The following is a 27306-nucleotide window of genomic DNA, read 5'->3' on the forward strand; positions in this document are numbered from 1 at the left end:
TCTGTATGATGTTAATAAAAACACAAAATTTAATAAAAAGTATTGAATTATATAACGGCAATTTTGAGATACTTAGTGCAATCTGCTGGTTATATACATCTACATCGGTTATTTTATTGAGAAAAATATCTGATATAGATGTAACACATCAGTGTGACATGTAAGGAAAACATCACCGTAGGAAAACCTAATTCAGATATTTACTTTTTAAAAATTGTTTCAATATTTTCTCTCTTTCTCGCACAACTTTACTATTTACCTATTTTAAACAACTTCTAAGTTGTAAATATTTTAGTTGATTTAAAATAGCCAATACAGTATTCGATACCAATAAGATTCAAAATGCACATATAGGTAGGTGACGTTAAAAGTTTTAAAAACACACAGGAAATATTTTGTGCCTTAAACTAGACAGCTTGTTTTATATATATATATTCCCCAATATTTATTCTTTGGAAACCATAAGCCATAGATCATTAACTTCTATGTGTGCTCTTTTTTTTTTTTTCCACTGAATTCCACAAGAACTAAATATACAGTGGTCTATGGTAACTATTAAAACATTTAATAAATTTTATAATTTTCTATTTACATTATTAATGAAAACAAACAAACAAAATTTTATGAATTAAATAAAAACACATATAACTTAAGACCATCAACCAATATCTCCATTATGACAAACACATTTCCATAAAACTTTGTACACAGCTAAGCAGAAGTTTGAGAACTTGGGGGAATTAGGGTTAATGTTATCTAAATTTTTAAATATCTTTCTTGTTTTGTTATCTAACAAAACAGAACAACTCATTTTTCCATATTCTGAAGTCTTTATACATTTATCAAGTACTCAAGAACAACCATTGCTAGATAATGTACAAAATTAGATAAAACATGTAGCTAAAGGTAACTTTAGCCTACGTAAACTGAACTTTTGGCATATATGAAAAATGCAGTATATAATTAAAAAATGTGTACAAAGTTAACAATATCACAATACTAGACTTACAGGGAGGTGTAACAGTTAGTTTCTTCAAGCAAAGGACCTACAAGCTTTGATGTCACTAATTAAATGTTATGCTGCACAATACCCATTGACGTGCAGGTCATGTAGCTACTTAAAAACTCTTGGACCACCCTGTAAATAAAGACAAACTGGCCTACTAGATTGGATTTTTATCACAATTATCTAATCACCTTTACAGTTGTGAACAACAGAAATTCAAAAATACATAAACTGATATAAATTACCTTTTCAGTTAGTTCCCTTCAGAGCAAAGCTTTGATGCCATAAATATAATGTTATGTTGCACAAAACAGATTGATGTGCAAGTCATGAAGCTACGCAAAACTCTTAAAACCACCCTGTATACAAAGACAAACTAGCCTACTAGGCTGGACTTTATCACAACTGTATAACACCTTTATGGTTGTGAACAACAGAAATTCACAAATACAAAAATTACTTTTTTCTTATTGAAAAGATAAACTTTATGGCATGTTCTAATAAGAAAAATATATACAATAATGAAGTAATTTGTGTAAATAAAATTTAAGAAGCAGTAAACAGAAAAAAACACAAAAAAGAACTGTCTAACAAAGTAAACCTACATCAGAAACAGATTTATTACAGGTGACAGACTAATTTGAAGATCTTTTCATCTCAGATTGTGTCTTCATAAATAACTCATTTATGTAATATCTGAAATTATTTCAGACTTTTTTTTTCAGCTATAAGCTTTCCTTCATGACTCTTTTTGTCAGTAATAATTCAATAAATACAACAAGGAAGAAACATTTGAAATTCTATATAAAACTATAAAGAATATTTGAATTTCCAATGATTTAATACTGGACTAAATGGAATAAATACTGTGAATATTAAATAATTTCTTTTATTAAATAAGTAAATTAAAAGTAATATCACAACTCTATCCTTATTTCACAGAGATCTCAAAACTACGTATACAACAGTTGTAAACTTAGGTAAACTAAGTTTATCTCTAATCACAAAACAAAGGATGAATTTTGAAATGTTTACTACGACAATAAAATAACATTGTTAAACTCTCTTTCAGTGGGGTGTTTCTAAAAAGTACTGGCCCATCTCCAAGATCTCTGCATAATAAATCAAAACTTTGCTTCTATTTACCACTACAACACGAGACTTTTACTCTGTGTGACCGTACATGCGCTGCATATGTGTATACAAGTGCTTTTTTCAAAACAAACCCTACAATTTCAGTCTTAATGTATACATATATACACATGGTAACAGAATATTGGTTTCACTTAACTAAAATTTGTTTGTTGGAATTTGCACAGAGCTATATGAGGGTTTTCTGTGCTTATCATTTCTGATTTTGAGGGAAAACTATTGGACTACTCCTGTTAGAGTGAAAAGTGGGTTGCGACTGCCATTCTTACAGTGCACTATTAGCTCTAAAGTGAAGAGCATAGTTTTGCTTTTCACAGCAACAGGATGCAAGAAACAGAATCTCAGTTTTCCAGTCTGGGGTATTAAATGCAGTACAGTATTCGGTCCCAAATAAAAAACCTGCCATTCTACACTTATATTAAGTATGTCTTGTGTTTAGTTCATGTCTATTTGATATATTTATCAAAACTAGTTCATCAAACTATAAACTATACCTTCATCATGCTCAGTTAGGTATCACTGGACCCAGTAAGCCATGTTATTACTCTCTCTTCCTCAGTCATAACATCATTTCACTACAAAATTCAAGAAACTAAATGGTACCAGTCATACCTTGTGCCAATCTAAGCATTTTCTATACATTTTAAAATTATTTCACAAAATGTAACTGAACCATACCTTTTCAATAACATATATTTTTCACTTTATATTAAAAATAGATACATCACAAAAATAGTGAACAATTCATACACAAAAAGTAGTTGAACTTTTGTAAATATTTGGAAAAAAACAACCAACCAACTGAGAGAAGGGTTCATACACTTTACAATAATTTAAAAAGGTTTTAAGTTTTGAGCCAATCTGTATATAAAACATGTTATCCTAAAGATATTATTATAAAGTTATCTCCATTCATCTTCAGTCATACATTTTAATTCTGTTTCTTACTGTCAACAGCTGTTGAAACTTCCATTACTGACACACAAAAGAAACATCACTAAATAATGCTGTAAACAGAAATGTTTTTCTGATTCCTTTAGTATTTATGCACATAGTAAGTCAAATATCAAAAAAACAATACAATAGTTAGTAGCTTTGGAAAACAATACATGATAAATTACTACGGAAATAACAACTCTAATGTCTTCATCAATACTCACTTCAATGTACGTTGAAGAAAACAAATCAGCATCTGTTTAACATTTAATCATATTATGACTGAGCAATACCTCGACTTTAAACAGTACGTGCTGAGATATACATCCATTCATCTACTGTTTACTGAATATTAAAGAATACGGAGACAGAACAACAAATATGTATAGCAACTACACTGGTTCATAATATTGACCTTTTTACAAACGTTTATTTCAAACATCCAGTTCTTAGATAGAGGAGACAAAAATACTGTGAGCAGAAAATGCATATGCAAACAATGTTAACAAGTAGTAATACTGGTATGAAACAAATCATTCTTTGTCTGTAGTTCTGACTCATCACTGCTTTACGTACTTTTTCAAGTCTTCAGTTATTGTCCTACTAATCTTTTCTTCCTCAGTGAGCTGCTGTCGAAAAGACTTTACTTTTTCTGTGAAAAGTAAAAAATAAAAACAGCCGTCATCACATTTCAACCTGGTTGTGTATTTACACAGAACCTAAGTTACGTAACACAACACTGTTGTCACAATACATCTGTCGCTTAATTACAACTGTTTTACTGTTTGTTATTTCAATAATTGTCATTTCTGATATTGGGAAACTAGACCTCGAGACATATAATAATCTTTATTGGAATATAAATTTGATATCCTATATAGTTCTTACCACTGATTAAGGGGTAACAGATATATATTTTAAAGTATACTTAAATTTTCATCAATAATGTAACAGGTGAATTTGACAAAAAAAAAAGAAAAATAAATACAACTGCAGTAAATTTTGACACAATGTAACATTGTTTTACTTTGTAGGTTGTTTACTTTTTAAAGGAGTCTTGTAGGAACCTTTGAAATACAATAACCTATTTTATACCAACCTTTGAACTTGGATAACCTGTCCACCTTTTCTGCAAGTAACTCTTCTAACTGTTGTGCATATACTAGAAAAACACAAGTCACATTACTTCAGATTATTATAAAATCCATATTAATAGTAAATAAACTGAAAAGAATGTAGAAAAAAACCCAAAATGGACAATATTAGATAGGAGAAACCTTAAACGTCTTGAAAGAAAATTATCATTTTAAAGTCAAGATTCTTTCTTTATTAGGTTTCTCTTTTTATATAATTTAATGTTACAAACAGTGCCAATGAGGCAGTAAAAGTTAAAAATACAAGACACAATGAATTCATAACCACAAAATTAAACATTTAAGTTGAAAAGTCACATACTGCTGATCAAGTGAAAACTAACTAGACAACTAATTAACAAAAGAGTTGCATAAAATTCATAAGTAAATATCCATATATAAAAAAACAAACAATAAAAGAACAAACTATAAATACATTGCAAGCACAGTTAGTGGATAGAAATAAAAAGCATTTCACTAATAGTGCTTTCACTATTCAAATAATGACAAACTTATGCACTCAGATCTACAATGGTCTTGAGGCAGGAATATTATACCCCCTCTGAAGAAAACAAGTAATGTTAGTTACATAAAGAACACACAAATTTATATCACAAATAAAAATATTTTTATGATTGTTTCATGTAATATTACAGTACAAGTGCAGGATTTATGCATGTATTACAGAGATCTTATAATTGTTGATTTGTAGAGAGGTTCCAAGACTGCTGTTCTGGCCAAATGTCTTTCATGGGTTATACAACTGTGCATCTTGAAGCCCTGTGTCCTCGACATGTTAATTTTGTGTTTAGACTGAACATTGCCTGCATAACACACAAAATAGTAATCCTGTTTACATGGTAAGTGGAACTTTCAAGAGTTAGGGTGAGTTGATTGTTCACCTATATGCATGCCATTAATTTAGTCAGAGCTTGGTAAATTCATAGCAATTAACAATAAGAAAAAAAAAATCCTTCTTTATAGCTTGTCTCTATGTGTTATTTCAGAACTTGAGAAAAAACAACAAAAAACTACAATAGGTTGCCAACAAGTTTGTTTGTCTGATTTTTAAATTTCATACAAAGCTACACGAGGGTTATCTGTCCCTAATTTAACAGTGGAAGACTAGAAGGAAGGCAGTTACTCATCAACATCCACTTCTACTCTTTTCTAATGAAGAGTTGGATTGAGCTCCAATTATAATGACCCTGAAAGGTTGAGCACATGTGGTGGGATGAGGATTTAAAACCACAACCCTCAGATTATGAGCTGAATGCCCTAACCAAGTGGCCATGTTGGGCCTACACTGCCAACAAAAAAAATTAAAGTTATAATGAAGTTAGTATGAAGTTTCAGAAATTAAAAATTAACCTTTAAGTTCATATCTTGTACAGGATATATTTCAACATTTTCAGTTTCAGTTACATCATTTGTATTTTTGATTCATCTATCTCAAAATACCCTTATTTTACTGAAAAAAATCTGATATAGAAGTAATACACTAGTGTGACAGGTAAGGGAAACATCACTGTGGGAAAACCTAATTCAGATATTTACTTTTTAAAAATTGTTTCAATATTTTCTCTCAACTTCTCTGAAACAGTTATTTAACCTATATACTTAGAGCATTTACTGAGCAAAGATACAAACATTTTATTGAGTTGCTAAGACTTTTATTATTAGTTTCGCTAAGTGTTCACTTTTCTCCATGCAATAGATATAGGATGAGAAGGAAAGCTGGCATGGATGTTTTTTTGTATGTCCTACAGACATTCAAAAGTCAAATAATTTCAGGTCTAAAGTAACAAATAATATGCTGAATTACAAAACTATTGCACATTAATATATTCAATTAGACAGTACAATAAAACTATTTGAATAAAACAAATGTAAATAAGGTACTCTTTTCATACAAATAACGAGATTACTGTGTTAGTATTATTTCATGACCAGACACCAAAAAACAAACTTTAGACTTTTCAGGATAGGAAAAAAAAAATGGTCTGAGACTTTCTCAGGATTTTTAAAGAAAAACAAAAACCTTCAATCAGCAGACAGTTAATAGAGTAAAACAAAATAACAATATCTTACAGCATACTTGTAACGAAACATCTCATCTTAGGCAAGGAAATCTGTACTGGATGATTTGGATGTCCAATAACAGACATATAATTCAGAAATAGAGAAGTAAAGAATAATATACACTTGTAGTATTGCATGATCTAATTCATGGCTGTATCTATTGAAGCTTTTATTAATATGCATCACACACTAAAAATATGTCAATTCCAAAGGTTTATAAAATAACCAATCAAAACTTACAAAAATCATTCCACAACAGCAAATGTTATAAGCATAAACACAGTTGAAATAAACATCTGAGCAGTATCATGAAATAATGGCATACAACAGTTGTATTTAAAGTGCAGCCGGATGTAACAGCTTTGTAATCAAAAGTGGTTGCTATACTCAATTGGCTTGCATAGCTTCTTTGTGTACCTAAGCCTGCAGTATCCACACATTTCCTATTACCCAGTACTAAGGAAGACATTGACTGGGCAACCATTATGCATACAATCTAGTACCAGCCTGTACAGTGACACTATCCACATGGAAGGCCCGTGTTAAACTGTTCTTCTATGGAATGTTGCGTCATTAACTTGGGAGAAATTGTAGGACAATGTTTATGCGCTGTCTCATGTAGAGAGCTTTTGTTTTAAAGTTTTTTTAATCTTTTGGACCATAAAAAGGTGTCAAATTTCAACCAAGATTTGTGTAACAACCTTTGTCATCATAATATTTTGTAGCATAGTTCCATACCCAAGAAAGTTGGCCTACAACTATTGTTCTTGGTTTAAAATCCTTCATTTTTAGAATTATTTCATATATCTTTGTCATTAACATTTTCTGAGTATGTCTTATACTAATAAAACTTCTAAACCACATGACTTTAAGATGACCTTGAAGAATACTGTCATAGGGTAGGCCCACATCTCATCACATCACTTTGTAACGTTCCTACACCTCTTCATTTTTGCTTTATTTTCCTGTCAATGGGTTTCTAAAACATCATGTACACATGAATGAAATCATAACATAAGACATAGTACACATTAAAATCTTACCGTCTACGTCATAATCTACTTCATTTGCCATCGTAAGCAGGTCTTTATCTTTTTGTAACCACTTGTCAGATAACTGAAAATAATAAAACAATGAAATCAAATAATGTCCGATAACAGCAGTGAGAAAAATTTATGGCATTATATACATATATATTTTAAGGGAATTTTATCAAATGCACAATACATTAATTTCTACAAATTTTGTATTTAGTTAGTAATACCAAAAATTTTAATAACAATATTTTGAATGAATTGAGTTCATTATGTCAAGAAAAGACACCTAAGTTTTTTTTGAAATAGTTTACTAACATACTTTTCTTTTTGATGGTATCGCATATGTAAAAACATCTTTTGAGCAGACATCAACAAGTCAGAAAACAGCTTTAATTTCAATGCAAAATTAATCAAATAGGATAAACAATTTATTTGTGGAGTTAAATGAAACTCTACAGATAATCCTGCCATCTTTGGGAGAATACCACAAAATACACATGAAGTTTATTACAAGCTTACGTACGTGTATAATTAGCATGTTTTCACAGTGGCACCATTTAAAACAACAATTTCCAAAAATTTACTTACATGGCTCCTGGGCCTAAGTTACTATTTATATTAGTTTTTTTTATAACAATATCTAAGGATTTCCTTATGTTTAATTCATCTTTTTCCATTACCTGTTTCAGTATTTTAATGTTGTTCCAGTCAATAACGTGTGTAATTTGCCACATCCTGCTAAAGCTAATTCACCCATTTTTAATTTATCAACTGCATTTAGATGTTCCTTTATTCTAAATTTTAAGTTTCTACCACATTCATTCTTTAATTTAAACTTTCAAACTATTAACTATATGACTTAAATTTAATTGAGTAATAAATGTTACTTGGCAATTTGTATTTTGCCCAAACATTTTATGGATTTTTATTGATCATGGTGAAAAATAGGGCAAATGTATTCTTCCTCTTCTCCCATTTTTTATTATCTGCAATTTAATACGTCCAGAAATTCCAAGTTCGTTAAAATATTTATTACACATCCTATCTACAATTTTAGGTTGACATCCACTATTGGTCACTTCCTGTTTTAAATACATTAATACTGACATCAAATCTTCATTGCATGAAGAAGCATTAATAGCCCTATAAACAAAAGATAAAATTGAGGACATTTTTGTGACCAAGTGCGACATGAATTCAAATTTAAAAATTTGTAATTTGTGATTTATTCTCTTTAAGATGGTGGAATTATTTCCACTGAAGAGTGTAGTTTTTAAAGTTTTTTTTTGTAATTTTACTAATAAATTACTGTGAAGTAAAAAACTTTGATATCTCATTTGATTCATTTTATTTAAAATGTTTTGTACAAGAATTGTTTCATGTAACAAGTTTCTATCAAGTTTATATTAACCCTAACATATTTCAACGCCTCTACATGCAAGAATATTATTGAATAAAGATGATACACGACTATTTTAAAGCAAGCAAGTATAAACATAAGTTATTTTTAGAATTTGCAATCACGACTTTAATCCTCAAGATTCAAATGAAAACTAACAATTGTGTCTCACAAACCTCAGTAATATTTTTGTGTGTGTCCAAAACTTCATCTTCCAATCTTTGGAGAAAAGATACAGCTGTGTGGAAAGACATCAGGTTATCTGATAATTCCTCTTTCTGAAAAAAATGGAAGAAAAACAAAAATCAGTAAAACTGAGAATATAAAAACCATAACTTGCAAGGAAGTTTATCCAATCAACAGGAAAGACACAAAGCATTAATTACACAAAACTACATACACATTCACATCCCCTGTTATGTGGATCTATTTTGTACAATATCATTAGATCTCATTTAATTAACTAACAAAAGTCCTTTGACTTAGATTACATGCTTTTCAAAATTTTCCATGTACAATTGATGTTTATATTTTTATGTATTTTTTTAAAGTTTGCATACTTCACAGTTCAGAGTGGTTGAAATCTGATTATCTGGATATCTTAAGACCTTGTATTAAAAATACAGATACAATATTCAGATAGCTTATGTATCCTATAAAAATATTTCAGATACTACAGGGAAACTGGGGACATTTTTATGTAACCTGTTAAATATCTTTAGATGTTTATGATTTTACCCCAGACAAAGTAATAAGAATAGAAAGTTGTTTAATATTTTGTAATCATATTAAAGCTATGCCTAATTTAGATTATATTGACCTTTATAAAATAAAGACTGGAGGCTTCAATACAATAGGAAAACAGTTATTTTTTAGCTGCAACATAATGACTCATAAAATGGCTCTGAGTTTTGTTACTAGTACAAACTTTTAGCTCATAGGTCCATCATCTCTGGATCAATTTGAGATCTAATTATAGTTTGGGTCTCAAGGAAGTCAAACCCTTTAAGTATATTTGGCCAGGTTCAAGGTCTCAGATTAATTTACTCTAATCCTGCCTTAAATAATTTCAAATGCCACAGCTACTGAGGGCTCCCTCTTGTCTTATTTCTAGCTGAAAGCTGTGTACAATACTTTACAGAAAGTAAATACTATTTATTAAAGTTTGGAGTTTAAATTATTTCTGGTTCATTAACTCACAGTAAAAACTTATACTTAAAACATTCATCTAAGTGTTTTAACACACAGCTTCAAGAAATTGTATTTTTCAAATTTTAAAGAATATTAGAAAAAATCTAAACAGAAACAAATGGTGTTCAATGTGAGTGGCTGCTAATGGTAAAAATCTTCTGTGAGAATACACCTGTGTTGTCAACAAGGCAATATTTAAAGCATATCTAAGTCATTAAGAATGTCCCTGATTCAATTAATTTGCACAGATGTTTTTGGAAATAAAAATTGATACTGTACATTTCCAAGTAATGTTTGTAAGTATATACATATTAAACTTCTGTTTCCCAAATTTCAATTACTGTTAGTAGAAAACACGAAACCTTTAGTTTCAGAAGTAAAAACAACACTTTTCTGGTGACAGGAAAGGCTAAAAATAATGACTATTTGGTTCCTTTAGCAAACAGCTATTCAAGCAGCAATTTCCTCTTTCTTTCCTTAATGATTTTAATAGTGTCTTAGATGAAATATTCTGTAAAAAAACTCACATTTCTAGAACGAAGTAGAGCAAAATCATCATCACCAGGAGAAGCAATTTCCTGTTCTCCATTTGGAGATGAGTCTGCATTATCCACCCCCAATTCCTTGACTCTGGATATCCAGAATAAACAAACAAGTGGGAAGTTATTAAAGCTCTCTTACCATCCGGTAGACACCGATGTGTTTCATTATACCAACACTAAGAATTTCAATTACCATTTTAGAGCAGGATTGTCAATTTTAACATATGAATATTTCTACATATACATACAGCCATAAAACTGTGTTTAATTTGACACTAACAGATGAAATTCAATGACATTCCAATAATTTCTTCAATACTTATCTTGTGTTCAAGTCAGGCTTAGTGGCATAAAGTTACTAAACATTTTGAAATGCATCAGCTTGTGCTAAAGAGAAACCATGAAATACATTGTGTCTGTTTGTCTTTAGTTTGTATTTATTGCTAAGTCTGGTAGGCATAACTCCTTGTATTCATTTTTAACATCTGGTTAAAAAATGAAAATTAAACATTCAAGGCATTAAGACAGATAAAACAAGTAACATTTCTGTAACAGTTGGCACAACTTAGCAGCTGAAAAGTATCTAATACATATATTAAATATATTTTATAGCTTCTCTGTTTTTAAGAAAATGCATAAGAAGAAGTTCTAGATATTTCTATTGAAAGTGTTTCCACTATAAACTAATATACTTGGAAGAAGTTTCAAACAGGCCCATTGAGAAGGCAGGGAGATATTTTCCTCAGGATCCACTACCCACCACAGATCCCACAACATGTGTATCAAGTTAAGAGTGCCTTCAATAATATGTGGACCTCCAGAAAGAAGTGGTAAAACTCTACCTTTCCCAAATAATTTTGAACCAGGTATATTCTCTTTGCCTTTATATGTAATCTAGAAGACACAAGGGTAGAAAATGCGAAGTTTAATGTGGCGAGGGCACCTAACAGATTTACTATTATATATCTATTGTAATATTGATGATTAAGTTCATATTTAGAAATTTAAGAAACTTGTACTTTTAAATCTGTATTGTGAAATTTCCACCTATTTACTAAAGTTGCAGAAGATTCTTGGGTGTAAGACAATAAATGTGTGTATTTGCCTGTATTCTTGCACAGGTTAAAATTTCTAGAAACTCTCCTAATGCCTATAAATGTAACCAATGCGATATGCCAAGAGACAGTATATATTATCAGTTTGCTACAGTTGGAGTGCTATAAATCTCTGAAGCTGTAACTTTGATTACTGCTTATTAAGTGGGAACTTTGGATATTTGGCCAAAAACGTTTATAGATTTTGAACATTACAAACCATTTAGCTTCAGTAGATTCACACCATACATTAGATTTTTTTTATGAAGTCATTATATAGCTTCATCAGTGGAAAACTCAACATCTGACAAGTGAATGCTGTACAATGCAGAAGTAGCTAGCTCCCTGTGAAGTGAATTTTACCTACATCAACTTGCTCACTGTGAACTCCTAATAACACGTTAAGGAAGTTTCAGGCCAGAAATAGATTCGACACAGTTTGTAAGTTCGTAGAACTTTTGTACAAAGATTATTTGTAATAACCATTACTGTAAGTTGTATTACTGTTTGTGTATTAAAATAGACTTACATTAAGAAATAAACTGTGGGTCTTGTTGGTAAATATCATAAACTGGATACATGTGAACATTTATTTAACTTCTAAATCTAAATTACAATTTAACTCAGCTTTATGCTATTTGTATTCGTAATATGTAACAACATGCAACACCAGTTTCACACAAGCAAAACTCCACTGCCATACCCTAAACTGAATAGCCATCTATGTGGAACCCATCAAAGAGGGAGCCTCCATGGTCCATCATCCCAGTGGCTTGGAACTGTCGGAACTTGAAAGTGGCAAGGACTCCTATACTCTACTTGAGAAGGGTGGTGGGAATAATACATTGGGGATCATTGTCACTGGAGACAGTGCAATGCTTTCAAAACAAAAGTTAAATTAAACAAAATAAATCAAAAATTAAATGAAGGTTAGCCATTTCAAGCCCAAAATGTAACAAAAGAATGAGGTCCTACATGAACACTGCCAAATAAAAAGGGAGTGTAGATGGAGTCACATGCATCATGTGAGCCTGCCGCACTTCTATTGGTTAAATAAGTGATGCATGATGATTTGCGTGAAAGCTTGAAATCTTTCAACAGGGTAAGCATAAGGCTTGCAGCATGCACTAGTAAAATAGTTTATAGTTTGAAGGCAGCATTGAACAAGAATATCTAATCTTGTGAGAGAGGTAAGTACCATACTGGAAAAATAAAAGTTAAAAACCTGTCTCATAGTAAAAAATAATTTTTCAATCAATAGATATTAAGATATCCAGAGCTCCTGTCTTATCACTGTTTTGCACAGTTGGCTTCCAAGGTTTCGAATTCACAAGAGATTTAAATGGTAAACTATCCAAGTTTTCATCAACTAAAAATCTTTTTGTGCAACTGTAAGTTCAGTGATATGTATTTTATGTGTGCATGTCAAGAAACTAGAAAAAGACTTCTAAAATGTCTTTGTATTTAAAGCTGCTTACAGGCATTACCAGCTTTTATTTTAAAAGTTAGAAAATACACATGTATAATATCTATTAATATAATGTGCTCTTTTTATCGAAACTTTCCATTTTCTATATATTTTCTATTCTAAATTAGCCAGGGAAAGCTTTGTACACTTTTAACAAAGATTGTTCAGCCTTTACATTTCGACCCAGACAAAGATGGAACTTTTATATCTTATTTCTTAACTGTGGACTTTTGCATGTTTAAAGAAGTTTAGCCCAATTGATTTTGTTTACAGATAATTGAAGAAAAGTAAAAGATTTTTTGAGACATCACTGGCTTTTTTACCTCTCTGCTGAATTGGTTTTACCAGCAAAATTGGTAAGGTAGCTAAAAAGAATATTTATTTACTGAGTTAGCAATGTCAAAGTTAACATGTTAATAAACACATTTTTTAAATTTTCATGTGAAACATTTTTAGTTTTTCTTTATCTGATATGGGGTATATCCTTTAATACACAAATCGTGATCTTGAAGAGGATCCAAAAACACCAAGCTATTACTTTACGTGAAAAAGTTTCAAATAAAGGGATTAAAGCAAGGATTACCTGTCAGCGTATCGTAGAGTATTAAGAGAATGGTCACACGAGCTCATCCCAGGGGATATCATGGCTATCTGGAACATTATCATAAAAAAATGCAAATACATCGATTGTGTATTTAATAAAAACAAACATTAACTTGTCAGAAGCAAGCGACTTATTACAACTGTTATATTTACTAATAATACTTACTCTTCCAAAATTGAAGAATAAATTCTAGTAAGTTAACATGAAGCACCATCCATTGTAACCATTACAGACTGTAAAAAAACCCCAAAAAACATTCATATTTAGACAAACATTATTTTTACTATGAGACTGCCATTCTCTTCAGCCCTCAGTGACATTTCTGGAAGAATTTGAAATCAGAATCCTAAAATATGTACCTTAATATCTAAAACGTGGTTGCTTTGTAAAATTAACACTTTTGTAAGTTGGTCATATGGACAAACAACTCTTCAAGAATTCCTCTAACATATGATTCATCAAGCACACAGAAGGAAACAGTGATACATCATTCTTGAACATCCTTATTTAGAGACAAGATGATCACTGCAACACTACATTATACAGAAAATCCACACACATTAATTGGTACTTGCAAATCAAACTGAGTAGTTGAAATGATTACAAATTTGTTTAGACACAACCACAATTTCTGCATTGAAGAATAAATTGAAAAAGAAATTAATTTCATAGAAAAAAGTCTTTGAAAAAATTACCCTGCAAGTTTCATCTCAGCTTCTTGGAAGAACAAATAGCTCCCAGCTCCAATAGCAAGATTAACCAAAAATTAAAATTATAATATGTTCTTCAATTATGCAAAAAACTCAAAAGGGTAGAGAACAAGTTCAACATTATTTTTTAAGACCTAAAAAAAAAAGCTTTCAAAACATTCTAATACAAGTGAAAGAAAACCTGTCAATAAATTAAAACACAAAGATATCATCAAAAACATTTGTGAAACAGGTCAAACATTGAGTAAAATAACTTTAGGACACAGCAAACTGACATCTGGAAAATTACGCACTGACGAGACATATTTACAAAACAAACAATGTGATGGGATCAACATCAACTAAACAATGTGATGGGATCAACATCAACTAAACAATGTGATGGGATCAACATCAACTAAACAATGTGATGGGATCAACATCAACTAAACAATGTGATCAACATCAACTATTGAGCATAGCTCATCATCAGACAACAAGTAAAATTTAAGAATTTCTTTACATTAAATTACACTGACCAACAATTAATTGAAACCACATGGTTGACATCAGTGTTGTTTCTTACCAAACTTCGCAGTATGAATGACAATGTCACACAATGCACTACCAGATATGCCTACTCACACAGAGAACTAAGCATACGAGAAAAATACAACAACTCTTATCACAGGTACCTGCTACACAGTTAGCAACTTGGATTTCAATATAAAACAAGCCTCAGAATAGAATCCAATGCATTCTCCTGCTCTAGATACAGTCCAATAGAGCTAAAACTTTACTATTTACAACTTTTATAGTATATAACTTACAGTGTACTCTAGTGTTCCTTACCTATACAAGTGAAAAGGTTTGGGTAACTTTATAGAAAAATAGGTTCAGTATCAAACTTTATCACTAAAACTACATTCCACACAAATTTTCTAAATGCACACATGAAATTTTTAAAAAATATATACCAAAAGTGTTTGAAATGAACATTTAAACCTATTTGTCATCAGATAATTATACTCTATTAAAGAAAGTTCCTGGTTAAAAAAACAACTTAAGTTTAAATTTAAATAAAACACTTGGAAAAGTTTTAGTTGGTAAATGCTAGAAAAGTTAACTCAGAAATAAATAGAATGAATGTACAACATGGAAAGGAAAAACTGATATACCGAACTTTAAAGAATCAAGATCCAGTCGACATTAACATTACAGGTTTAAAGAAACTAAAATCCAGTCTATTTTTAAAATGCACATAAAAACTATACAATCCAGTCTACACTTACCATATATGCTTGGATAAGATATAATACAGTTTATGTTTACAGTATTTTTTATAAAGAAGGATGTCTAGTCTATTTCTGTGAAACATGTTTGAATAGAATAGAATCCAGTCTATATTTACCATAGATGTTAAACAAAGAATTAGATCCATAATACATTTACAGGAATTTTATAAAGAGGCCAGTTAAATATTTACCATGCATGTTTAAAAAAGAATAGAATCCACTTTACAATTACCAAAGATTTACAAGAGGATTTGGATTATTTGGTCAGTTAGGTAAATAAGTAGCAGCTGGCTTCTAATTATAATAAATGAAATAATGCATGAGGAATATCACATTTTGAATTATGAGTATAATTTTGATACAATAGCCTTAACAATGTTACAGAAGAAGAGATTTGTTTGTTTTGAATCATTTGCAAAGCTACACAAGTTCTATTTGCTGCTTCTTATTTAGCAATGAAAGACTAGAGGAAGGCATCTAAACATCATCACCTATCAATAGTGCTTGGACTACCAATTTATCAACAAATAGTTAATTGACTGTTACATTATAATGCCCCCATGGCTGAAAAGGTGAGCATGTTTGTTGGGACTGGGATTCAAAACCACAATTCTCAAGTATCCTAACTACCTGGCCTGGAAAAAAACAAACTTGATTCTTCAGTTGACCAGTTTTTTAGGCTATCTAAGCAACGTGTTGTTGCTAGTGGTAGGTCAAATAGGAATTTAGGTTAAATCTACAGATATATTGATTTCAACTCTAAAGAGGTTATAATGCCAATTTATAGTAATTATTTGGTTAGGCCACATTTGGAGTACTATGTTCAGTCTTAGGTTTCTTACTTTAGGAAAGGCATTGATCTCTTGGAAAGAGTTCAAAAGTGGGAAAGTTGTCATACAAGATAAGATCTTTAAATTTGCTTTCTCTTGAAAAAAAAAAGAGTTAGAAGCAATCTAATTGATGTGTTTAAGATTCTTTACAGAACAGATAGTGATGATGTCTCACCTGTTTTAGTGTTTATTGGCAAGTATGGTAAGTATATGGAATACAAATATATGTTAATGTGGGGTAGGAGTCATCTGATATATGAGTGTTGTATTTTTCTCATAGGTGGGTTGATCTTCAAAACAAATTGTTTCAAGATGTCAATTAAATGTTTTATGAAAAGCTTGATAAATATTTGAATGATAAGGGTTGGCTTAAAGTTTCTTAGTGCTTAGCTTAATTTAGTTGATACAACAGTCCAGATACACCAAAATGCACCTTCTTGTCTTTTTATGTTGCATTATATTTACCATACGCTTAAAAGAATAACATCCATTCTATACTTACCATACATGTTCGAGAGTTTTCACCAATAAAAGAGTCCCTCAGCACCTGAGTTAATTTACTTGCTCGGAAAGGCAAATGAGTTCCCCGACGGCCTAATGCTCGAATACATTCCTAAATAATAATTAGAGAGACAGCTGTAAAAAGGTACATTGAACAAAAAACTTTTTGCTCCATATTATAAAAGGATAAAAACAAAGTCTGGTTCAAAACAGATCCTACGAATGTATGTGTGTATATATATAAAATAAATCAAACACTATTATTCCAGATAACAGATTATAAACAAGTTTAAATGAGAATGAAGGTAGATCCTTACAAAAAAAAACAACACAAAAACTCAGTCATTTGTAACCTACAAAAAATCTGCTACATTTACAAAACATCAGAATTCTGCTACTTTTTTGAATGACTCTCTAAGTAAACACTTATACAAAGCTTACGTTCTTCATACCAAGAATACATAGTGATACCATTACGACAATGTTAATATGAATTCTAATGGTCATACTGATTATATTTTCTGTCACTTTTATATTGAATGAGTTTCGTGTGTTAGCACAACAAGAAGCTCTGAACAGTTATACTCTTAAACCACATATGTAGGGTCCATCTACTAGAAAAGTAATGTCGATTATAATTTTGAATGTGCTACATGTATCTACATAAAAATGTAGAACTCTGTTACATACAAAAAGTCAGATTTCTGTGAAATCATAATATCAGTTTGACTACGATAGGGCAGATTGTACACTGACATTCGTGTGAAGAATAAAAATTCTTTTTTTTTCATAGTAAAGTTTTCATACTGGTTTTACATAGTTTCAAAAACTTCTAAATTCATACCTACATTTTTTTTCTTTTCAGTATACTTTCATAATGCATCTGGTATATATTTTTCTCTACCATCAAATGTTGCTAAACCAGAACTGTAGAGTAAACTGAATTGTTAACAAATTCTGACATGAAATACATGACACCATGTTGAATAGCACCATGTAAAAGGCCGTGGTATTCTCAAGTTGTAAAATGTTTGAAATTTCTTCACTTTCATTCTGTGTAGCTCCAGTTGACACAATATGTACTTGAACCAAAATCTCTGCCAGTTTTTATAAAGTTAACAAGAACACTCAGTGATGTGATATATATTTAACATGAACAATGTTTCATGCACACAGCTTCAAGGTTTAGTTTACAGAAACGATAATTTCAAAAACTTGAGTGTATTAACTTTTGACATCATCATGCATTCTTTGTTTGTACTTTCTCTAATTATGAGAGGTTGATACAACAATTAGAATTTTGGTGCTCTTGAGAATAATTACTGCAATAAGTCGAGCACGTGTGTACCTTTATATACGAAGTCTGTTAAAAAAATACGAGGACTGTTTGAATTGCGCGGCTCCAGTTGGTTCCAGGGGAATCCGCTTGGTGTTGCTAGGTTTGCACAAATCAGCTGATTACGACGCCATTTTCCGATTGCAGATATCTTCATTTGTGTATTAGCTACGCGGTTTTAAGTGAAGTGCGATTTTTTTCGTTTGGTGGATTTCAGAATGAATCACCTGAAGGAGTAACGACTTGCTGTGAAATTTTGTGTTAAACTTGGAAAATCTGCAACTGAAACTTTTGCTATGCTTAACACGGCTTACGGTGATGTTGCTGTGAAGCGTACGGCATGTTTCAAGTGGCATGACGTTTTAAGGATGGTCGACAGTTCATTGAAGATGATGAGCGTCCTGGACGTCCTTCCATGTCAACTGACGACCCACACGCCACCAAAATCAACACCCTGGTACGGGCAAATCGACGTCTGACTGTCAGGGAGCTTGCTGAAGAATGTGGAATATAAGTTGGATCTTGTTACAAGATTTTGACCTAAAAATTGAAGATCCACCGCGTTGCTGCGAAATTTGTGCCTCAGAACTCGTGAGTTTTTGGCCAAACACTTGATCACTGTTCTTCCCCACCCCTATACTCACCTGACCTTGCTCCTTACGATTTTTTCTTGTTCCCCAAACTCGAAAGACCCTTGAAAGGAAGAAGATTTGAGACGATTCCCGAGATTAAGGCAAATGCGATGAAGGAGCTGGAGGACATTACAAAAGAAGCGTACCATGACTGTTTCAACAAGTGGAAACACCGTTGGGATAAGTGTGTGCGTTAGTGAGGAGAGTACTTTGAAGGGGTTCCACACCTGTAACTTATAAATAAAGTACATTTTGTTTTATGATGTCAGTCCGCATATTTTTTGAACAGCCCTCGTACAGTTACAATAGAATATGAAAACAATTAAGTGATTATGATTACTGTAAAAAAAGATATTTTAAATTGTATTACAGCATCCTTGTATCAGCAAGTTGGTTCAATGTTGTAGGTACACCTTAGCAATTAACTCCATTAACATAATACAAAGTAACTCATTAATCAAAATTAGTGCTTATGTATATTCTGACAATCCTGCCCCCAGTGGCACAGTGATATATCCGTGGACTCATGCTGCTAGGTACCTAATTTCAATACCTGTAATGGGCAGAGCACAGATAGCACTTGATGTAGCTTTCTGCTTAATTCCAAAAAAACAACCGACAATCTACATGATAAAAATGTTGCAATTATGACTTATTATTATTTCTGATTTACTCAAGTTTGTTAAGCTTAATATATTTTTGTTAGGACTTAGGAAAATAATCAATAAATTGGAATTAGTGTTTTGAACTTTTAGTACTTTTTATTATAACAACCCTTACAGTCTTGTATTGCAACAATCAATTAGTTGCATGTAACCAATTAATGAGTGTGACAATTATATGTGTAAAAATGGCTCATTCGGGTCGAGAAAATATTTTACATAGAGAAGCGAACAACGTTTCGACCTTCTTCGGTCATCGTAAGGTTCACAAAAAAAGAAAGAGGTAACTGACTGAAAGCTGACCACACCCCTTTCTAAACAAGCCGTTTTTACATATATATTGTTCTCTACAAGTGGGTTTTCTTGACATCACTGAGTGTGAAAATTAATTGATTATCAAATTCCACTAACGACCTACGGGTAAATGTACATATTAAAACTTCTGCCAATATTGGATATTTTTTTCATTTGAATTAAACACTCGTTGTTTTACCAAGCTATAAAATATATTACAATGTTTATTTTTATACTCTTTACAATAGAAAGCAAAGTTGTATGGGTGTGTAAGTATAACAGGGACAGCAAATATTTAAGTTTAACCATTCTGAACTTTGCTAATGTTGCTACTTAGCTATAAAAACACTCCAAACCACATACCATAAAGCATTACAAATTAAATGAAATAATTAATACAAAATTAACTTTACTAATAATATTTCATGTGTGTGTGTGCAGAAATTCCACACAATCTTTGTGTGCTTCATACCATAACATAAAATATTTTTAAATGACACAAGTGTGTGTGTTTTTCTCACAGCAAAGCCATATTGAGCTCCTACTGAGTTCTTCTACAGGAATTAAACCTGATTAGATAACAGGTGTAATGCAAGTCTTTACTTCATGTGTTGCAGATGGGCTACCTCTTGTACACAAGTCGGAGGTATTAAAATGTCCAATCGTTATCTGAATTACCTAATTATGTTATGAAAGTGATTCAAAGCTTTAGTAAGAGATATTTTACCATTAACAATGCAAGTTTGATAGGAAAAGAAGTTAACCAAGGATAACTGTACAAAAAGCAAAAAGATTTTAAATCCAACTTTCATGTTAAATTCACCATTCTACCTTTAATGCTAGCAAACTCTTGTTGATTTCTGCTCCTTCCATTCTTGTCTGTCTATTTGAACTGGAAGTGTCTGCTCCACGTTCATTTCCAGCCAGGTCAATCAAAGACAGTTTTCCATGAAGCCTTCCAGAAGTTCTATTGGAAGGGGGAAAGGAAAATGTGCAAATTTATATCTTAGTCTGAGAAACGTAAGTAATGGTACTGTAAATTATCTTTCTTATAGTGATAGTTTACTACAGCATTTAAATACCTGCTTTGTCTGTAATATAAATCACAATATGGTTTGTTTAATTACTGAAACATATTTTCAAATGTAGCAATGTATTTTTCAAGATACATTTCCCTTTTCTCTTAATTTCATTCAAACTGACACTTTGAAACTAATACATGCATGTTCATCTATTTAATTAATGTACATAATGTAGTAATATTAATATACATCTTACACAATATCCATTGGTTTATACTAAGTGTTTTTTTGCATAACCACAGCTTCCTGTCACAGTGTTGTAAGTCAAAGCCATAAATCTGTTTTAAGTTTCTGCTTTATTCATTCCTATACAAACTGAAGGACAACTACAGTCCATTTTAAAGACAAGACAAAACTTGTGGGTAAGGATAGAAATCTGTCTCCCCTTTTTTGTTAACTCTTTCACGGCATTTTACTGTTAAGCTTGAAGCATAATATGGAATTTGTGGCACACACTAATTTTCTTTTCCCCATATATCTCCATACAGATGCAATTTCCCTTAGCTGTGCATATAATGCATCCCAGGTGAATCTAAGTTTTCTGGTGATTAAACATTGTAGGACTTAGGTCACATGTTATAAACACATGTTTTTATAGAAGTTTTGGCATGAATCTTGGGGCTTCTTCAATATTCATGCCCCCCTACTGGCTCAGCAGTACGTCAGCAGACTTACAATGCTAAAAATCGGGTTTCAATACCTGTGGTACGCAGAGCAGAGATAGCCCATTGTGTACTTTTGTGCTTAATTCAAAACAACAACAACAACAATAATATTTATTGTTTTACTTCTGCTGCAGCATAACACTGTTTGGCAATGATAAACTGGAAGAAATAAGATCAACCATGCTTCCACCTGTACAAAAGGTTTCCTTCTGTCATCTCAAAAACAGTTAAGGCTTTAAAAGCTGTAGAAGTTTCACTTTTTGTTCCATGTTTCTTTTGTTATTGGTACTGTGTACTGAATATACATATATACAGACAAATACATTATGTAACTACGAATTGTCAACTTAAAATTTAATACAAGCTATTTTTAAGTGCTATTAAAAGACGAATGAATAAAAAATATAAAAACAAGGATTCTACTATGAAATCATTAAAAAAAATATCTATTTTTGTGGGTTAAACCCTTCCATTAGACTTTGAGTAGAATTCACCCAGCTTGTAACAACAAAAGTAGTAATACTATAATTTTTTGATAATGTATACATATCTTTACAAATTTTACAGGTTATTGGTAAACATTACAAGGCTTTTCAACACAAAATATAAAGTTTTCAAATTATGTATTAAAATTTTTAAAATAAAGACTTTCTCAAAATGTTTTCTTTAGAAATGCTGACTATCTAACATGCAAAATAATTTAAAGGTTAAAGTACTTTTATAACACAAGTAAATTTTTATAACCTCCAGATAATTATAAAATATTTTTAGAAGAAAAAAACTTATATTTTATTTTATATTTTCACTACTGTATCTCTGTACAAATTACTTTGACTAACTTCATAACTAACCTCTGTAAAAAATTAGGAAATAAATGTAAATTGCTGTTTTTTTCTATAATTACTAGAAATTATAATACAAAAACACATTTGCCCCTGAAGAAGAAAGATCCAACTTTGTAAAGGACTTGGGTGAAAGGGTTTCTATTTTATTTTTAACATAAAAACACAAATGTTCAGTTTAAATAGCTTAAACCTGATAACATTATACATTTATATATATTTATCATATTGACGTTTCAGTAGTGCCAAGTGTTGAAATTTTTAAGTCGTCCTGATTTCTGCTACTCGCAAGTTTCAGCTGCTATAAAAAGTAGATTCCAATTTGTGAAGAATCTATTACACTGAAGCTGGAGAAGCACTGAATCCTACAAAAAAGTAATGTAAGTTACTTTACTGCACGATACTTTCAAATATAGTCTCAAAAAATCTTTAAAGAGCCTCAAGTAGGCATAGAATGTTTATAAAACCACAAGAAATACATATTGATTACAGTTTTAGATTCATTATCCCTCTATTGGCTGATTTTGAAAAACAACAATAAAAACAAATTTACCTGAACTTCAAATTAATCTGGAAAACAGCATGAGATCGTGAAGAATGCTGATTAGCTGAGGTCTGACCTGATGTACTACGAGAAAAAACATCAAATGTTTTCAATATCTGAAACCCAAGACAATTAAACTTAACAAACGTTTTGTAAAATGAAAGTATAAATCCCAGAATATGTTGTAAGATTTAGTCAAGAGAGTTAACTGCTTGTAACACTTTCTCACTCTGTGGTGAAGTTTGTTCTTTATATTTAACATTGGTTTCTTTACAGCAAAGAAAACCATTACATTGTTATATTAATTTGAGAAAATGATTTCTTTCTTTTTTCTTATTTTTTACCTTATTACATTTACCTTACTATTGCTTCTTCATAATAATCATTCTTTGTGGACAAACATGGCATAATTATGAATATATCGCAAGTAAACTAAAATTTAAAGGTGTGACACTGTCTATATTGGCAATATATGTTAAACAGATAGTATACAAATTTTAAAAATTCCTCATTTTTATGTGAAAATATAGCAGACCAATAAAGGTATGGTGAAAAGATTATATATTACAAGTTCTACATCTATACTGGTAACAACAAATTACCAATTTGTACAAGAAAGGTAACCTTGTCTCAAATTTCATCACAATAAAATAGAATAAATACAGAAATTTGAGTATCTCATGGCAGTACAACATATTAATCAAGTAAGTACTCAAAGTTGAAAAAGCAAATAAAAATTAGTTGGTCAAAAGACTGACCATTTACATCAGTACACATAAAACACATAAAATATGATTTAAATAATTGGAAACTATATTTGTGACACAACAACAGCTAATATACAATTTAACAAATGTAGCTGTATACAGAGACAGCAACAGAAACCTAATGACAAAGAAAAAAGAAATTATTTCTAAGTTGCATTATGTCAAGGTGTAACATATGTACCTTATCTCCCACATCTGATGAATTTCATGGCTAGAAATAGAACGTTTATTCTGATTATTCTTTCTAAGATTTCTAGTATTTTCAGAAATAACACTGCACAACAAAGTTTTTGCTTCTTGAACACTGTTGGGTGTTCCTTATAGATTTTTGGCTGCTGATCATGAAAATCACATCCAAATTTGCCCATCACATACCATTCCATAAAAATCTTCAGTTTTCACCAGGACACTGCTACAACGAAAAAACAATATCAAGACTACTGGAATCCGTCAATGCTTGCTGACTACTGTTTGACACTGCAACGTGATGCACCGGACATTGAATACAAATGAAAATCAGGAGCAAAACACTTTTAATTATGTTGAACTTAATAGTGTATTAGAAACATAAACGCAATTAAGTACGTTACTGCCAGTAAACAGTTAACTGTCTATTTCTCAGAGTTCCTACATGATGAAGCAAAACCAAAACTATATTTGTGCATACCCACCAGGTACCTGTCACAATCAGCAAAAACTTTTCAGGAAGCAAAACTTTTCAAAAAATTTGTTGTGCAGTGTAATAGGTTTATACCACAACAGGACCTCTCACCGAACACTATTTCCACGTTGAATCAGATTCAAAATATCTTCCACAGAGCCTGCTTTCTTCTCTTGCAAGCCTACCACCTGCACTTGTTGTTTCCCATCTTCTAGAACTCGTAGTTTTGATTTATTATTAAGTAAGTCAAACACCTATAATATATAAAATATGTAAATATAACTAAGCATAAACTGGCTGTTACCCTTTACCAATAACAACTATAAAGCGACAATAATGTTTTTGAAAAACTTACCTAGATCTAGTTTGTCTCAAATAACATCCACTCGTGTTACTTAATATTTCATATCTTAAAATTACAGAAATGCAAGCATTTTAGGGTAAAAAATCTTCTTTCTTAAGAGATGAACTGAAAAATTAACAAAAAATGTAAAAACAATGATTATGTGATCTCTAGGTGTAATATAGGAAACAGTGGTAACATGAATGGTATCACACATCGTTAGTTTAGTACTGTGATATAAAGCATTGTATGGTTTTTGACGAATTGAGAAAATTGTACAGAATAAAATAGGAACCATCAAAATAAAACAATATTGAAAGAGCAACACTTTTTGTTGTTAAAGGAAACAAGAACAATCAGAGAGTGTATACCTTCATCCTGCCAATCTTTTCAGAGATTGTATGTGTTTAAAATGGATGAATTAAAATACTTAAAAATACTTGAATACTAAAAAATCCTTTTCAAAACCAGAATGATCAATGATTCAGATACATTTCAGTAATGTGACGAGCAGAATCACCCATGAAATTTGGTACAAGTTCAATCACACTTCACAAATAACCAAAAGCTATGAAAATGCCCTATTTTTCAATTATTAAAATATGATTCAAAGTGATCCAGAATCTGGAATTGGATCTTGTCCAAATATAGGGAGGACTGTCCTAATACTGACCTCCCATTTTCTATGAAATCTGTGTGTGTCAATCTATTAGTTTTAGAAACAAGTGAGAAAAAATGGACATACATGTGGATGCAATTGGAAATTCATCATAATAAAACAATATTCAAAGACACATTGTGAAATACAAGTGGAGAACAGAGCATTAAGTAAAAGAATGTAGTTTAAAATAAGGAAACTTTTGTTACATTATACTAAAAACATCCTAGTTCTTTTCTAAGTACTACATTTTGAGAAACAGAATAAATTTCAATGAACATTACACTTGTGTAAATTTTGCAAATAGGTTTAATAACTTAAGACATTTTAAGTTCCCATGCTATCTGATGGTTGGAAATCATATTTAGTCATTACACACTGTTTTATTTCTGTTGTTGAATTATTTACTAAACTGTAGATCCCACTGTTGGCAGTAATGTAGCTAGCAAATAATAAAATCACCTATATTATTATATGTACTAAGCACATGTATCCATGCTATGCATAGTGAGAGGTTTATTAAAGTTTTTTTCCAAAATATGTTAGATTCAAAAGAACATAATAATATAATTTATATCCACTGAACTTGATTGTTTAAATAATATTTTATTTTCTATAACAGAAAGCAATAAGCAGCATGCTACTTCAATACATCTTACTTAATGTAAGTGTCTTACATTGAAGGTATGTGTAAACAGTGCATGAAAAATACATCCTGAAATGATTGATGACATTTGAAAATGAAATGCAATTGTAGAATTAATATTTTGGCAGTTATGAACATAAGTACTGTTTATGTTTTTGTCCTACATAAATCAGTTATAACTGAAACTACATACACTATGTATGTACTCTAGGATAAAAGTATCTATAGTGACCACCCCCACTCACTGATCTATATTTAACTATTACTGGAGTTATGAAATCTATACTTTTAAAAGAAAGATAACTTCTTGGCAAATTGCAAGTTAATTAAACCATACCTAACAGGTACAAATGGAAAAGTCTAAGAGGAATTAAAGGACAAATAAACAAACTTCTATAAAATTACAGTAAGATTCAAAGAATAATATAAAATATTGTTGTTTTAACTGAAAGAGATAAAAATTACAAAAACGGGGATGCTCAGTGTTTCATACAGTACCAGATTTACATTATAACCCTACTATGTGAACATAATGTGCATGTCAGAATATGTATATAATGTGCACGTCAGAATATGTACATAATGTGCACGTCAGAATATGTACATAATGTGCACGTCAGAATATGTACATAATGTGCACGTCAGAATATGTACATAATGTGCACGTCAGAATATGTACATAATGTGCACGTCAGAATATGTACATAATGTGCACGTCAGAATATGTACATAATGTGCGCGCCAGAATATGTATATAATGCGCCGCGTCAGAATATGTACATAATGTGCACGTCAGAATATGTACATAATGTGCACGTCAGAATATGTACATAATGTGCACATCAGAATATGTACATAATGTGCATGTCAGAATATGTACATAATGTGCACGTCAGAATATGTACATAATGTGAACACAATGTGCACATCAGAATATGTACATAATGTGAACACAATGTGCACGTCAGAATATGTATATAATGTGAACATAATGTGTATGTCAGAATATGCATATAATGTGAACATAATGTCCATGTCAGAACATGTATATAAACAAATCTCTCGCACCATCCATTGAAAGGCACCACAAACAAAATTCCCTGACAAATTTCCCACTTTGGTTTTCAAAATTCAGACAATTAGAAAATAACTGTGGCATGTGCAACAACCATTTCTTTATAACAAAAGTATTCTCCTCACAACAGGAACACAACT

At 31.0% G+C, this 27306-nt stretch overlaps 1 protein-coding gene across 2 annotated transcripts in view; it reads right to left on the bottom strand.

Moving 5' to 3' along the window:
- Positions 1 to 549: 549 nt before the first annotated feature.
- Positions 550 to 27306, bottom strand: part of LOC143241886 (kinesin-like protein KIF2A) — a 55837-nt gene continuing 29080 nt past the window's right edge. For both annotated transcript variants that reach the window (XM_076485199.1, XM_076485202.1), the window contains exons 13-22: positions 24556 to 24698; positions 23026 to 23100; positions 20715 to 20850; positions 16961 to 17071; positions 13624 to 13691; positions 10464 to 10566; positions 8922 to 9023; positions 7353 to 7425; positions 4194 to 4256; positions 550 to 3746 (exon numbers count right to left, since the gene is read on the bottom strand). In XM_076485199.1, the coding sequence (XP_076341314.1) occupies positions 3655 to 3746; positions 4194 to 4256; positions 7353 to 7425; positions 8922 to 9023; positions 10464 to 10566; positions 13624 to 13691; positions 16961 to 17071; positions 20715 to 20850; positions 23026 to 23100; positions 24556 to 24698 (966 nt within the window). In that variant the 3' untranslated portion in view covers positions 550 to 3654. The remainder of the gene's footprint in view (positions 3747 to 4193; positions 4257 to 7352; positions 7426 to 8921; positions 9024 to 10463; positions 10567 to 13623; positions 13692 to 16960; positions 17072 to 20714; positions 20851 to 23025; positions 23101 to 24555; positions 24699 to 27306) is intronic.

Source organism: Tachypleus tridentatus, chromosome 2 (genome assembly GCF_004210375.1).
Source record: "Tachypleus tridentatus isolate NWPU-2018 chromosome 2, ASM421037v1, whole genome shotgun sequence".
Lineage (NCBI taxonomy): Eukaryota > Metazoa > Arthropoda > Merostomata > Xiphosura > Limulidae > Tachypleus > Tachypleus tridentatus.